This window comes from Anopheles coluzzii, chromosome 3, assembly GCF_943734685.1.
Source record: "Anopheles coluzzii chromosome 3, AcolN3, whole genome shotgun sequence".
NCBI classification, from domain to species: Eukaryota; Metazoa; Arthropoda; class Insecta; order Diptera; family Culicidae; genus Anopheles; species Anopheles coluzzii.
This window is the reverse complement of record NC_064671.1, coordinates 35,422,817-35,439,594: the sequence shown is the minus strand read 5'-3', so window position 1 is coordinate 35,439,594 and position 16,778 is coordinate 35,422,817. Positions and strand designations below refer to the sequence as shown.

The window sequence follows — 16,778 nt, the reverse complement described above, 5'->3', positions numbered from 1 at the left end:
AAAATAATAGAGCAGAGATAAAAATCGGCACCATAATAATAAAACAAAAAATTGTATAATCTCACATCTCGTGTTGCTGCTGCTGCTGCTGCTGCTGCTGCTGCTGCTGCTGCTGCTGCTGCTGTGACACATTTTGTCCATTGTGTGTGAAGGAAAATGTCCAGTTTTGCACCAAATGCGCGTGGAGGCCCAGCTACTACTGCTGCCGCCTCTCCCCGCCACATCGTGTATCGTTTTACGGCGTATGGGTTTTTATTATTTTCCCGCACACTGGACAAATTATGAGGGTGGAGAGTTTATTTGTTTTAATGGACAAAGCGTCAGAAAATATGTCAGACAGGGGCGCATAAAACTTAAACGAAGTCGTCGCCTCCAACACCCCGCGTACAAGGCTCTCGGCTCCATGGGGCGATCGATTTGATCGCGCGCGCGCACAAGTAAATCAACGTACATATTTCCTTTGCAAACAAACAAGCGCATAATCCTCTCCACCACTGAGGCACAGAAATGCAAATGATTGTGCTGCCAGCCAGACAGACAGACAGAGTTATGAAAGTGGTTCCTCCCCGCTCGGTTCGGTTAGTGTGGCAGCAGATATAAAATTAGAACCACCACAAACACACACACGCACTCATACATTATGTGCTCCATCTAGAGTCTGGTGGGAAAAAGGGAATCGTACAGTCAATTTGGCGACATTTCAGCAGCCTATCGACAAGTATCAAATTACAAATCGCTAAACAACCGACCCGAATTGAGCGTGTCGATAAAAGCGCGACCGGCGCAAAGTGGATCACAACCGGAACCGCAGTAGATAAGCTTCCCCGTTCCCCCAAGAGGCCCTGCACAAAGTCCTGCGACAAGGGAGGATGAAGTTTTTTGTTGGGAGTGGATTGATGGTAAGGGAACATGGGGCTAAATGGACCTATGTTATACAACAATTATTTGCAGTACGCAATACTCGATGTAGGCGAAATTGCAATGCGTGATTCCTCTTTATTAGACATATCCATATGTTTTTTGATAACATCGTATATTGATATCGGATCTTGAATTGTGGAAAAGGGAAATGAACAGTCTTTAAGAACACCTTACGTTAATTATTGTCTAAACTTGCCGGTTAAAACGTCATTTTGTTATTTTGAAACGATTAAACTTATTCTCAAATTTTGGTTCAGTTTTCTATCATTGCGTATGCTCATTTAATATTTAATTTTTGGAATTTTCTATTTACTTTCCTTTTTAGTTTTTACTCAGTTAAATAAAATGATTATTTTTGTTCGAACTAAATTTGATTAAAAAATTCATAATAATCATTAATATCGATAAATATAACCAAATGCGGCGGTAAAATCATCTTGATAAATTGATAAATGATAAATCAATAAAAATTGTCTATACAGGTACTTCCCGATATACGCTATTAATGCGGACCGTAGACCGTATTTCGAATATTAGTGTAAGTCGAATTTCGCGATTTTCAGTTAAATTATAACGCTTAAAATGTTTCCTTAAAATTGTAGGTTTTAGCCACTAAATTCGTTATTTGATCTGATTCCAACCGAAGATTACAATGTTTTACATTTGGAAATGGTATAACAATTCAATCATCAGGCAATTTATTTTGCATTTGGCAATTGATGTGTCAAATCGGTACAATTTGCTCAAAGAACTGTCAAATTTAGAATATCGCGTATAACGTACACCGCGTACATCCAGTAGGGTATATCGGGGAATACCTGTAGTTTTCATCAAAAGCGAAAACAGTTTGTTAATTTGTTTTAATTAACAGTTAATTTGTTTTAATTTGAAATCCTTTGAAATCCTTTGGACATCGAATTTGTTATCAGTGAAGCAGTTATAAGTTTAAAGAATGTACCTTTCAAGACTTTTATTGAAAAATCATTCATTCCAATTGCACAATTTGGATAAATTCTTATTTTCAAGCAAAGCTCCGCTCATATCATGACATTTTCAAATGGAAAAATTACAATAAGAAACGCCTTTTATTTGACTAGTGAACTGTTCTGAATCTGAAACCAACTGGATAGTGTATGCTCATTTACCTCTCGCAATATTTTTGCATTAGATTGGTTTTTAAACGTAATTTTATTTTTAAGACGTTTATAACTAATTGTATGCATCATAAAATAAGGATCCTTTTGTTAAAATCATTTCCCAAATATCAGTGTCGTTGTATTTATTTCATTTACAGGAAGCTTCAGGGCAAACCCCTCAACATGTCCGTTTGACCCCTTGTTCCCCGCGCACGCCTTGTCCTAGCCGGGAATGTCTTTGTACTGCTTCATGCGGTTCACCATCCGAACCATCTTTTTAAAGCACAGTCAATCCGTTCCATTGTCTTCGTGGTTGAATTTATTCCAATTTCTTTTATTCCCATTGTTCCCACTGTGATTCTTCAATGAAAAAAGGACAAATAGCGCAGGAAGACCAAAAAAAAAAAATCGAGCAACCCAAAACGAAACCCCACCCCACTCCCAAATCATGCTCGTGAATTCGATATCCCACATCCTCTCGTCGGTCGCGGGTTTGGGTTTTGTTCACACAAATCTAGACCATTTTCATCCACGACTGCGCGAACACACACACACACCGAGAGAGCGAAAAAGATAATCCATTCCTTTTGTGGAGTTCCTTTTTTTGTGGACCACAGATGGTTCTGCTGATGGTATGGACTTTTTTGTTTCTTTCCCCTTTTTTCGGCCAGTTGATTCATAGTTTTTTGGCGGATTTTTTGTTTTAACATTGACAGAAGAAGAGAAAAAAAACAAATTCACCCCTATATAAGGGAATAAACCATTAACCATCTTACTGTCCTAGAAGAGTGCCATTTGTCTTTGTACCAGGGGCCGTTTTACTGGCGGTTTTGCGGCGCGAATTCGCACACAACGAAAGGGAAACGAGCGCGCGATATTTTAATGTATGGAAATGTGTTCTTTTCTATCGGGGGGATGCGTTCTATGAACACAAACGCCCCCGAAAGAGCACAGGAAAAATAGATTATGAATATAGACAAGCGTGTCCCATTCGTAAATTATTCTTCGCCACCCCCTCCCCCGCCACCGGTGGTCCGCGCATTTTAGCGTCAATCAATCAGCACTTAATTGCGCTTTGGTCTACATTTAAAGGGATTGGCGCGCTTCCCCATCTCGGAAAATCCAGCGTGTGGTATGCAAACTTATTCCGTCCAGCTCTTTCCAGTTGGCTGGTAAAATACGTTTTCCGAAATGGCTATAATTCATCCGGATTAATGTGCCGTGTTTGTTGGTGATTTGTGCCGAGAATCGACCGCCGGGGACACACGCTCTGATCGATTTGGCCGGTCCCAAAAGTCGGGCACATTGGCGGTGGCCGACTAAAAGCTTGCAAAAAGCTTTCATGCAAAAGCAGGTCAAGACGATATCGGGTTTAATGCGCCACTCCATAGCCTACGGTGACTTATTTCTTGAGCGTGTAGTGGTGATTGGCATGGCTATACAGTCAAGCACGCGCTGGCGGCACCATAAAGCGCAGCTGAGACAGCGAAGGGAGGACCGCCTAATTGATGTTGCGACAGGTCATTCGTCGCGAAAGGCAAACTTTCTGTATCAATTTCACGGTTAAATCTCACGCACGATCCTTTTTTTATGTGCGGGAAAGGCTCCTTCCTTTCAGAAAAGTGTCGATCGGCGATGCGTTTCCATGTCGATCGAGCGATCGGATTGTAGCATCCGTTAAATGGGCCGAGATTTCAAAACGGAATCCAAACAAGATCGCGCTCGATTGTGCTCGAGATATGGGAGCGAGCCGGGAGGCAATTTCGTAAAGCACTCGCTCTGGCCTGGTTGGGAGATACGCATATAATTTGTTCAACACTTGCCGTGCCTTATCTTGAGGCAATCTTATGCCCTGAGGGAGGGATGCAAGCAAAGATAGGTAGCAAGACTTCCTGTGCATGTTCTGGTGTTGTTACTTCTTCTGTGCTGCCCCCGGCAGATCATAAAAGAACCACACACACACACACGCATGAGACACAGAAAAGATTAATCACAATCAGCGGCGGTAGCCCTTATCTCTCGGGCTCGGGGGAGAAGTTCTCGGGATCTAATTTTTTAATAAAGCAATGAACTAATTTTGAAGCACATTATTCACACTGTTTGTATTTCACCGCTCCCGCGAGCTTCCTCTTACATGATGATGATGATGATGATGCAAGTGATGATGATGCTTTTACAACGCTGGAGATAGAAAAAAAACGGGGAAGATTCGTTGGAGCGCCTGCAGACATCCAGAAATCGGAGCGTCCATCGTCCGTTCGGCTTTGCTTTGTGTGTCATTTGAAACCGACCGAACCGAACCGGCAGTTGGGTGGCCAGGGGTCAGCAAAAAGGGTCATGTATCGATGATTGATTTTAGGGCTTCTTGGATAGGGAAATTTTGATGAAAAACTCATCCAAAGTTCAAAAACTTTTTCAATCTAATTTAGTAGGGTAAATGTACCAATAGTGGTGCAATTTGTGGTGGTACAAATGTGTTTTAATTGATTTAATTTGTCAGGAAGGTAAATTTATGAATATTTTAACACATAGCAATTGGAATATGTTTTATCTTTGCACTCACAACCATTTTTACCATGAAACAAATCAATTTTTTCACTCAACCAGATAAGCGAATTTTGGCCTTTGTTTGGTAAATTACTTAGAGAAAACTTATTTCTGTTGCTTATTTTAATGAAAACAGTACGACATGTCAAAAATATCGTCGAAAAAAATCTAAAATGCCATGTTTCAGTGTACCTATAATGGCACTATGGTAAAAACACTTAAAAATACGTTAATAAGGTCAAAAGGCAATACATTTTAATAATTTACAATATTATTTGATAACAATTATGTTAAAAAACGAATAATTGCGTTGTTATGTGGCCATTTAGAACGTTAACAAAGATATGAGTTTCGTTATGAAATCCGAAGGATTTTGGAAAAGTGTTGACACATTTCACAAAATAATGGATTTTTAGGTCATTGAGTAACGGAATGGCCCCATTTAACTTTTAAAACCCTTTGTTAAAGGCCAGAGAACATTTCACACTGACATAAATAACTTAATTACTTTTAATTTATCGTATGCAACGCATTTTAGTGCAATACCACCACTATTGGTACCACCACCACTATAGGTACGTTTACCCTAATACTAAAACGTTATTGAAGAATTCTGACAGATGTCATCTTGCCTTGTCTTGGTTCTTTTCAATAGACTGATACTAATCACCAAACAATGCTCCTAAAAAATTATTTGGTTTTGTATTGTAGCTTAAGTTGTTGAATAATTTTGGATATATTTTGGACAGTTAGGTTTCATCCAATGATGCTCTTCCAATTTATTTTTTAATTTACATTCTTACTTCATATTATTGAAATGAAAGAGTTTTTAATAGATTGTTCTTGTCAGAAGTAATGAATCTACTTATAAAATTAGTAATCAATAATCAGTAATAAATAAATATGTAATTGAGTGGTTTCCACCGCAAGAAGTGTCAGCTAATTTCCAGTGATTTTTCCTGGATTTCCGATTCAACTGACATATCAACTGTTGAAGACTCTCCTGATCCCAATGATCCACTTGTTTGCCGACCACTGGACTAGTCGGTTCCTGTTTATACTAGCCCCGCGATCTAGTAAATAGGGGGCTAGGGACGACTTTCCAGTCTGTGGACATACGGTAGCCACCAAACGGCTTCCAAACAAAAACCCATCACAGAACGTCAACACCAAACCTCGCTCTAGGAGCTCTCGGGCTCAGTGGATGGAGCAGCCGGGGCCCTGGCGACTATTAATATTAATTACAACCCCATACACACATAGCGCACTGCGCACCGCGGCGGCCCCTTTCTGGACCGTATTCGTGTTCGATGCGCTTGGGTCATGTTGTTATGGGTTTTCTCTGTAACGCCACTCCCAACTCGGGGACAGGGAAGCAACGAGCAGCTGTTTTTCCTTTGTAAAGGAAGGTACTGAGGGGAGGAAAAAAGTCATGCACCAGTTTTGAAACTTTTTGCTTTTGCTAATGCATTGCAGTGGGACACCTCCAAGCTCCTTCTGCTGCTACTCCCCATTATGATAGGAGAGTGCAGTCACCAGATAAGAGTTGTAATTAATCCAATTTACTAACATTCTCGCTGTTTATCGCGCCCTCCTTTCTCCACTGCTACTTCCATGTTCGCTATTTTCTCACCCACCTTGGACTAGAGGAGATACTATTACCTTCTGTGTTAGGGCCACACACAACCACACACGCTTATTATCTTCCCTTCCGAGTTAACAGCGAAACAGAATGTGAATCGTTGTTTTTTGTTCTATTATTTACTCAACATTCTTGGAGGCGCTGGAATGCACAGATGTGGCCATGTGTCTGTGTATGTGACAGAATTTGGGGCTTTTTTGCTCCCGTTAGTAACAAAAACACATTCTTTCGTGGCCGCCACCACTTACTCTGAGGTGCTCAAGTGTCCGACGCCGGTCCGATGATGATGAAGATGAAGATGATGTACTTGTGCAAACGACAGGACAGGAAGATGAGAGAAAAAAGCCCGGCATATTTTGTGGTTAATTCAAATTAATTGCCTTCCCAATGAGTACGCATGCCAAATGTAATGGTGGGATGAGGGATTTGGACAAAAACTGTGTGCGTGTGTGTGACTGCTTCTCATAACGAATTATCGCTGTCGATGAACCGTGGTTCAAGTGGCGCATTAAATCACACGCCCGACGGCAAACATGGTTAAAAGCGCAAAGAGCCCCAAAGAGAACACTTTGCTGTGCCTGTTTCTTTCATTTTTTTTGTTTTTTTTTGCTTCGATTCCGTTCCGTTCAATTTTAACGTCATCGTCGTCGAAAACCGGCGACTCATCTTGCAACTCAAATGAAATTAATTGATCGTTACCAGGGCACAGCAAGGAAGAAAAAAGATCATGCGAACTCAATGTAAAAGGGCGAGAGAGAAAGAGAGAGAGAGACATGTTTCATAAATTTTGTATAATGCTCCCACCGCGTTGCTGGCCAGGATTAGCTCATGTCATGTTGGATGCAATGTCTAAATATAAACCACGCAAACTAGAAGAGTCAACGAAAGGAAAAATGCCTCTCTTGTTGTCTCTCTCTCTTGCTCTAAATTAATAAGGTTTTTTTTCTATTGTCACGGTGGGTTGTTGCTACAATTTAACCGAACTTTGTTGTACTAGGAATGAAAAAGAGGCAATGATGACAGGTTAATGCCACTAGAAGGAGGGGTGGATTATATTAATTCACTCAATTTGATGGGGGTTATTTAAAAAAGAAACGAGAGGAGGGGAAAAAGGACACTTTGCCAAAACGATTAACACCCAAACGGACCGATGTTGGTTTAGCGAAGATCAGAAGATCGCTCTGAGGTGGTTTTTCCCCATCTTCTTCTTGTAATCCTTGGGTTCAACGACAAGCAAACTACAAGAGTATGTCGTGAATTAACCACCAAGACGTCTGCCTTTAAATCAACAGTGGAGGGTTTAAAAAATCGGGAGAAATTAAGAAGTAACAGGAAAAACATACAAAATTCCCACGTCGTGCGCGCTGGGAAGAGCATACAATATATTGACCTCTTTAATGCCCTCCGGTTGTGTGTGTGAGTGCAATCAAGATGAGTCATTTTTTGTCTGTTTTGTTTCGATTGCATGATAAAAATTCTTTCAGCAAGCTTCTCGGGCAAGAGTTCAACTTGGAAAGGAAGTAAAAAGAATTTTAATCGTTCATTTGTTTTGTGTGTGTTATTTTCTTTAAAGGGAGAAGCATGAATTGCGAAATTACCTTCAAGATGAGGTAATGCTTATTCTTGGTCTTATTAAATCATCTTCCACCTAGCCAAAGCAAACGAAATCGTGATTGATGAGCTTGATGAGTTGTTGATGCACTTTAACAAACAATTGGGCGTGCAATACAATATGGCATATGATCATGATTTGTAGCCGATCGCTGCATGTTGAAATACCCGACCCGCACAGAAAAAGGGGGCAACAAATTAAGCAATCCAACGAGAACGATTAATATCTCAATCTGACAAACGTTCCCATAATGCCTTTGCCTTTGTCAATAAGCAAAGTTGGTTTGTTTCGTCGATCACTATCTGCAACCGTCAAAGGTCAAAATCAAAGGCAAATATTGAAACATCGGCATACCAATTACACAACACGTGGTTGTTGTGCGGTGCTGAAAAGGGATTTGCCTGTGCCTGCTTTGCCCCAAAGGAAACCTGAAATTGAAATGTTTTGCCTTCCCCGCGTTTGTTGCTGCTAATAGTGTCAAATTTGTCTTACAAGCCCGGCCCGACAGGCAACAAATGCACCTGCACTGGCTGCAGTCACCATCCTCGCTGGCTGGTGGTTGCCTTTTTCTACAACTATTTTATCGTGAATGTGCAACCAAGAATCATGAGCTCTTTCGCATGGTATATTCAAACTAGCTTGACTGCATACAGAGGGAAGGGGAGTGATAGAGAGAAGTGGCTGAACAGGAAAAAAGGTAAAGCAACAACTTAATGCTTCTCGTTTTTTTTGTGTAATAAGAGTGCATATGGGTTTCTGCACTTTCTTTCGGAAAACATTCATACTGCGAAAAAAAATAAGAAGTATTTAAACAGGAAGCCCCATTTAAAATGCACCCGAGAACTACTCTCACTCATATGCCGAGATTTGCAATTTTGTTTACATTTCTTCTACATTTTCTGCATTGCTATTGCGCGTATGCTGGTGCTGCTGGTAGTGCTGCTACTGTATGCTTAGAATGTGTATTTTAGTACTTCGACCGACGGAGAATGCCGTCCGTGAAGTGGAGCTACGGCTGTGTTTACCTTTATTCATGAGTGTACACCGTTGGGATGCGCCTGCTGCTTGGTTGGCAAAAAGGTAATTTATTCCTCACGGTAAGATCTATCTTGATTCTTGAATTTTAACGGGCATCGTTTTTTCCCCCCGTACATCATCTTGGTTTAAGCCTTGGTTTTTTGCAAGTATGTTTTCTCTGAAGAACATGATTTACATGTTGGCGAAAGTTCAAGTGATGTTTTGGTCGTGAGAAGATCGACAGATGTTTGTTTGGACGTATGTTTGTGTTTTTTTGCCTATTTTCATGCTCAATTTACGCAATTTGAATATCATAAAAAAATGAAATGCATCATAATGAATTGTTGAAGCATTATTATGAATATTGTTATCGATCGATCGTGCTTGAAGCATCAATTTTGTATTCTTATTAGATATAAACATATTCCAAAAGGTAATTTAAATTATATATTTATTATTGTCTTGTTCTACAATTACTGTTCATTTCCTTCAAATAACCAATATCTTACGAAACTTCCGATATATTACCCTTTTCCTCTCAAATTGCACTCTCTTCGCACGTATCTCGTCCAGTGTAAATGCACCCTTCACACATCATCGCAACGGCCCAAAGTCCTAACAAGCCACCAAGAAAAAGGCATTCAAAGGGAACGAGTTTCTGCAGTCCCGCTAATTACTCTGCTAATATGATTTACCGGGGCTTTTCCTTTCACTTGCATCCCACCACCCGAGAGGGACAAGTTCGTTTGGTTGCTGGTTGAGGGATTCCTCCCTCAGGGTTTCCTTCCCACAGTTTTCCCCTCATCAAACTCTGACCCATCCCACGATCCATTCATCGTGATCTTACAATTACACCCGACATAACTCTATTTCTCATCCTCTCTGTTTGTGTGTGTGTGTGCAAAAATGTCACTTGTCTTGCCCACGATCGCGAACCACCGGATTGCCTGAGTTTTCAAAAACAGACTGGCGAAGACTTGCCCGTTGAGTTAATAAAGTGAAAATGAGGATCTCTTTAATCGAGCGCATCGCACCACACACCGACAACCTTGCGGACCTTTTGGCTGATGTGGAGGATCATTCTTCGAAGCTCGAATTCGCTTCACAGTCCATTGATTTAGGTACGGTCCTTCACACAACAATTGCACTTCACTTTTTGCTTCCCTCTCGAACCGCGAGTGCGAGTGCAGTCGTTCGCAAGTACACGCGCAAATTGCAAAATTCCTTCGTTTTTTTCTCTCTCTTGCAGATCGAACCCATGCGTCACCCCGTGCGCGAGCAAAGTAGCCAGTCCGCGCCGCACGCCATGCCTGCGCCATGTCATCGTTTGTCGGAGGTTTACTGACTTTAATGATGACACTTTCTTTGCACAGCTGCCACAACGGTACGAGACATCGGGTTGCTGCATCGCGAGGCAAGTTTCGCGAAGACGCTCGTTTTCTTCTTGTAAAAACGTACCTTCTTGCTGTTTGCTTGCCTGCCTGGTAGTGGTGCATGGTGGTGGTGGTGGTGCAGGAGACACCCCGTAGGGCTTCACTCTCAGCAGGGAAGCGGCACCGGTTGTGGCAGTGTCATAAAAATTAGCCACATTTGTCTGCCGCCGGTCCCGCTCTCGATCGCCGCTTCTGGTGGTGCACACCACGCTGAACGGTTTCGAACGGTCAATATTTAAGCAAAATTATGCATGCAAAATTGATAATTGTATGCCATCATAAACGCAATGGCGCGCTTTTTGAAGCATCCCGCGTGTCAGCCAGCGGTCGAAACAAAAGCGCAAAAGCCCGGCAATTCAACAAGAAAAAACAAGGCACAAACTGTGAACAAACGCAACAACTCATTCCGTATGCAAAACCCCCCCCCCCCTTGTATGCATGCCGAGCGGGAAGAAGGACCCTTTTGGATGCCTTCTCGGTATGCGTGATTTGTGCACACTGTGGATAAACAGTCGCGGCAAAAGGTTAACGCAAGCAAGAGGTGTGCAAATCCCTTTGGACATTGGACGTTCACGCGTGAAGGTGACTTATGTGGCTCGCTCGATCGCTCCATTAAGATGCTTTATGCGCCTTCCCCTTCTCCCATTGGTGTTGAGGGTGGTGGATGATCGTGCACCCCAAAAACAATTCCCCATTCAACTGTCAACCGACGGGCGAAAGTGTGTGTGTCCCTTGCGTACGTACGCAACGCCTCTCAAGATGACTCAATTTACCTTCGCGTCTTATCTCCCTTTGGTGTGGTGTGGTGCCCATTGGGCGAGTGCGCGTCCGGATGAGTTATCGCGCTGTGGAGAGGTGGAAGGGGGGGGGGGGGAGGAAACAACACACATTTTCGCACCCAATGAAACACGCACACGGAATGGAAAGTGAGTCATGGTTCCACTTTGTAAAAATCTTCTTGCGATCGGCTGCGCACCACACGACGGTGTTTCATATTTCGCGCCTTTCAATGGTCGGTGCTTATCAGGCCGGGTCAGTTGCAAGTGGCAGGCAGGTCATCTGATCTGCCCCCGCGGCGCGGTGATCGTTTCTAGTGCGGCAGATCGCTTCAACTTCAAGTAGGTGAATAATTTCCCCAGAACGCGATTATTGCACAATTGTTATTTTGCGTGTTCAAAAACACATCTGGGAAATTCCCGCTTGAGTCATTATTAAATATAATGAAAAGGAATGCCGTCCTAGATCTGCTCCTCCACATATTATACTCTATATTTGTTTACTCTAGCCGCTTTACCAAGTAGCCGGCATTGAATCAACCTCTCGATCACTATAATTATCGACTGATAGGGTTTTGTTGCAGATTGTACGGCACTGATTGAACGATGATCTTGTACTACAAACTAGCAAAGCTCGATCGATCAGAGTTTAACAAGCACGTCATTATAGCTGCCCCCGTAGTAATCAGAATTTTACGATGCAAACCGATTGAGTCATGAGGATCTAATTTCAGAGGTAATCATATCAAGGCTCTCGGTGAAGCATCATCACCATCATCAGCTAATCGATCTTGTAAGGCATATTGTAAGGTTATAAGGCTTGATCTTCAGGTTTCTTGAGGTAAAAACATGATTATCAGGAGATCTTCTGAAATGATCATTTATATTACCCGTGTTGATATCCAGCATGAATCTTATTTAAGCCTTCAATCTATTCTACAATTAGTACTCGGAGCAAACAGTCCAAGTCCTGGTTCTGATGATCCAATTGATAAGGAGTGATCGTGATCTTCAACTGGAGCTTTTCTGAGGACTTCACGTCCATGATATTCATAAAGTTACGTCGCTAACTAGATATTGAGCATTCTTGACCGCAAAGATCTTAACATCTGAATTCAAAAAATACTTTGATGTCCTTCAATCCATGTTCTAATCCAAGACCTAGAATGTCCTTCAATCCATGTTCTAATCCAAGATACTGATGTGGATTTAGATGCTTTGGGAAGTAGTTACATGCCCTTAGGAGATATAAGATTTTAAAGATATTGCAAATCAAACAAGTTTGCCACAAAAAGCAATACAAACTTCTTTTTTTTTGCGGTGAAAATCTTGCTTATATGATGTGAAACTTCTACGCTGCTTAAAAGCTGCATAAGAGCTGCCCTTGCTACGATGATTAAAAATGCCTGTTTCAAAACGCTACAATGTAGCAATGTTGGGTGTGATGTACCTGTTTCCCAATTTGCCCCTCTTTCCGCTACCTACCTCATACTGTTCCACGCATCCTTGAAGCTTCCCTGCTCGAACCAATGCCTCCGTTCGTTCGAGAAGGAGCGTGACGAACCGATGGTCGGACGCACTTCCTCCTCCGAACCATCGGCATCCGTATTCCGATGGTGCTTGTAATGATGCGCATGATGCGAGCGAGGATGATGCTGCTGCTGCTGCTGGTGATGATGATGATGATGACTGTGATGGTGCGCTTTTTGTTGCTGCTGCTGCTGATCTGCCCCGGTCACGGTGTGCGCCCGGTACGGGTCCCGTTCGGCGGCGGCCACCAGCGTCGATTCCGTCGAAGGATTTGGCACCTTTGCTGGCCGCTGTTTCAAGTAGTGCTGCTCATGCCGAACGTGATGCATGCGGTACCGGCCCGCTGCCGGGGGGTCGCGGCCAGGCTCCCAGCGCATTAAATTGGCCGGCGCCGGCGGAATGTTGCTGGCAGAGGAGGAGGACGAGGAGGAGGAGGACGGTACGGACCAGGCGACCCGATTTGCCGTCCCCTCTCCACCGCCCGCCACACCCAGCCACTCGTCACTGTCGTCGTCATAATTAATGTCACTGTCACTGGCGGCCCCGACCGCCGACGCCGCATCGACGAAGCCGACACACATTTTCACTTTCAAAAATAAATGCAGAAGCAGCAGAAACCGAAAGGCCGCACTTTTCGTAATCGCCATGGATGATTTCATGATTAACCCCGGCACAGACAAACACAGAACGACGAACACACACACACGACACTTAGACACACTGATTAGCACACTTGCACGAGCACTTCGGGACAACGCTCGCGTGTAGCCTTGCGCGTGTTTTTATTTAAATTCACTGTATAGATTTCTATTCCGAATGATTATGTTTCACTCTGCTTTACGCTCCTTTCGTCAAAGCCAAAGCGAAAGAAATTTTGAAATAAATACGAGATCGGCACTTTAGAACGCACACGTGTTCTACACACGCAAACACTTGTCACTCGGCACGTGGAGCCCACCTTGTCTGCGGCTCTGTCAATCATCGATCAATCAGATCGAAAGCGAGGCAAATGGGTGGGGGGAGGGGGAAACGAGATCACGCTCTTCTTCTTTTACAGTATAAACACATCAGGCACACATGTGTGTGCTCAAAAAAAAAAGGAAAATGAGGGAAATGTGTACTTCTCTCCTCACTGACTCACTCTTTCTCCTTTCTTTGCACTCCGTTTGGTTTATTCCTGACCAAGTTTCAGCCCAAGATTCTTTAATTGCACTCGCCTCATACTCGTACTGCACACAGCATTTCTCCTGCAAAGATCGATCGGAACGCATTGGAGGTGGAACGAGAATTTACCTTCAGCAGCACCACCGAGCGGACCCAGTTTCCATTGCTCCGAATTCCGCTTCACCTCAATGATAACGATCCTCCTCCTCTGTATGCGCTCACTCTGCTCGCGCGGGTGCGAATTGACATTAAGCACTGCGTGGGTTTGTAGGTTTAGGATGGTATTATAACTATTTTTTGTTTAATTACACTCACTTTTTAAGGGAGAATGATTTATTTTAAAAAGCGAGAAGCTACATTTAAATAAGGGTATAAATAAGCAGTATTTATTAATGATTCACTTTCACAAATTGTAGCAAATTGTGAGCGCGATCTTTAACGTGTGTCCATTTTCCATTGCACATTACCTCTTTCCCCCAAAAAAAAGTAAAAGTGCATTATGAGCTAAGTTCGAAAGCCTTCATCCTTCAATACACGATTGTATTGCCTTTCTTTTGGTTGAGCCACAAACTTTACAATGGTTTTTGGTTTTTGCCCGCAAGCATTAATACAGCTGCGCTTTATTCAGGCGAAAACAAAAAGAAACATTATCTGATGTGAAAATTATGAAAAGAACAGGCCAAAACAGTGATGTATTTAAAATAAAATAAAAACAACAAACAATCAATGAATAATGCAACAACGCGCGCACGCACACACACAGCACAACGGAACGCAATCCCCGTTAACGATCGTGATTATTTATAAAATCATCTACCTCATCCGTTCCCCACTGTGGCTGGGCGAATTGGGCGAAAAGAACAAGCAACACAAGAAGCAGGGCGCATAAGGATCGAAATAAAATATTGGGATCCTTGAGCGGTTCAGGACGGCCTGGGAGGACAGGAGGGAACACTGTCTCTTGAAGCAAGCCCCAGCCACAAACACACACAGGGGCAGACCACGTTTTAATCATACAAAAAATTAACAACACACCGCGTATCACTGACAAGATTTAATCTTTTTTTTTGTTGTTGCTTCCGTCGCAGTCTTAAGCACGGATTGAGCAGAAAATTCACTTTAAGCTGGTCGAACAGCAGTGGATAAGTAAACGAACGGTAATGTGATGAAAACGGAGGGCCGAAAAAACACGATCACATTTACGGGGGGTTTTTACTAAAGTACACACATAATCACTTACTCTCGATCGAAACCAATTCGTGGTGGACTGAGAAAAAGAAGAAAAAAAATGGTACTGCACCCGACCAGAAGGACACTTCTACACTTCATACGTCACCGTTTTAGCTCCGCTACCACTACCTCCTGCCACCTGAAAATCTGGAAAGGTGGTGAGATAATATGCTCATGCTTCAACGCAAACCCAGGGGGGGGGGGGGGGGAGGTGGATTGCACGCGACCACAGACAGCACAATAAATTCATTCAAGCGTATGATTTGATTTGAATCACATTTCCACTCACGCTGACCTTTCTTCCCTCTTGCGTTCTTTATGTTCTCGCGCAATCTTCACAATCGCTTTCTTTTCCATCCGCTAATTCCACTCCGTTTACACTTTGTTAACGTATTTTTTTTAACGTTTTCCTTCTTTTTTTCTCAACTCACACAATACTTGAATTCTTGAACTTCACACACATTCGATATCCTTTTGATGTGTTTTTTTTTTTGCTGTTGCTGTTGCTACATTTTTGTGTACGAGGAGCGTGCTCCTTTGTAGCGGGTGATGTTAGCCGTACGCGATTCTTTACGTACCCCGGGATGTGATGGTGATGTGTGATGAAGAAAATCGAGCCTGCCTCGAGCTCTCGAGGACGGTCTGTACGCGCGCGAAAACCCGACGTATCTGGTCGAGGAAGTCAGTAGTAATAGCTGAAGAGAGCGACCGCGCTGCTCTCGTTTGCCGTGTGACGGGCCGAACGGGTGCGGGTTGGATGAAAAGTGACCCCGTTGGTGGTGGATCGTTCGGTTGTGGCTGCGGTTCATTTCAAGCCAGTATTGTGTGGGAGTTATTTGCGAGTTGTTACGAGGAGTTTAATTAAAATTTTAATACATTTACAGAATAAGTATTCAAAATCGATTGTAATATAAATGCTTATTCTAATCGTTTCGTTCTTGACTTTTGTTTTGGGTTTTTGTCTTCAGTTCGTATAAGTCAACCTGTGTTGGTTTTGTGATATCCCAAGTGACATTTGATCGAAATTGTTTTCCCATATCTGCTCGATTAGTACTAGATACGCTTGAAATTGTGAATTTGTGTGTGATCAAGTGTGTTGAAAGTGCCAAGATTTGGAGTGTTCGTAAATTAGAAGTTCCTCTATCGATAGACGATGCCGTCGAGCTCATTTTTCATTCATAGTTATGGTTTGTTGATGAAAAACAAAATCTAATGTTGTGTTACGTTATTTTATAAAAAATGGATATTATTTAAGTATAAAATGGAAACATGGCCAACTATACAGTCGTTGCCACCAAATTTTGGCTCTAAGGCATCAATTTTTGACAGTGCGCATGAATTTTTGCCTCTAAGGCATCAATTTTTGACAGTGCGCATCAATTTTTGACTCTAACGCACCTATTTTTGTCTGTAAGTCATCAATTTTTGACTCTTGAAGAAATTTTGACAATTTTACAAGGTATTTAAGCAGATTTTTAACAATTGTTATTCCACAACTCATAAAAAATACAAAAAATGTGTAAATTGATTGTTTCTTGAGAAAAAAAGATGAAATTTTAGAATTTCTAAAGCTTTTGTTTACAGCTAAAAATATGTGCTAATTTTTTTCACTCCATTAAAACTGCCAAAATTGGCAAAACAATTGTTTTATTTTAAATTCTATCAATAAAATTATTCACTATTTAACTTAATTTCAATCATTTCAGAACACATAGTTTCAGAAATTACATAAAATTTTGTAAATAAAGCGATTGCCTCACAGTCAAAAAT

The 16,778-nt window shown here is 42.2% G+C and overlaps 1 protein-coding gene across 6 annotated transcripts in view; it reads right to left on the bottom strand.

Moving 5' to 3' along the window:
* Positions 1-15,796, bottom strand: part of LOC120955858 (probable nuclear hormone receptor HR38) — a 54,826-nt gene extending 39,030 nt beyond the window's left edge. The window contains exons 1-2 of one of the 6 annotated variants that reach the window (XM_049608222.1): positions 15,440-15,796; positions 12,570-13,861 (exon numbers count right to left, since the gene is read on the bottom strand). In XM_049608222.1, coding sequence (XP_049464179.1) covers positions 12,570-13,273 — 704 coding nt within the window. In that variant the 5' untranslated portion in view covers positions 13,274-13,861; positions 15,440-15,796. Of the gene's footprint in view, positions 1-12,569; positions 15,200-15,439 lie in introns of those variants that run through there. The other 5 variants (XM_040377050.2, XM_040377052.2, XM_049608223.1 and 2 more) reach the window with 5 other exon arrangements.
* Positions 15,797-16,778: the final 982 nt, after the last annotated feature.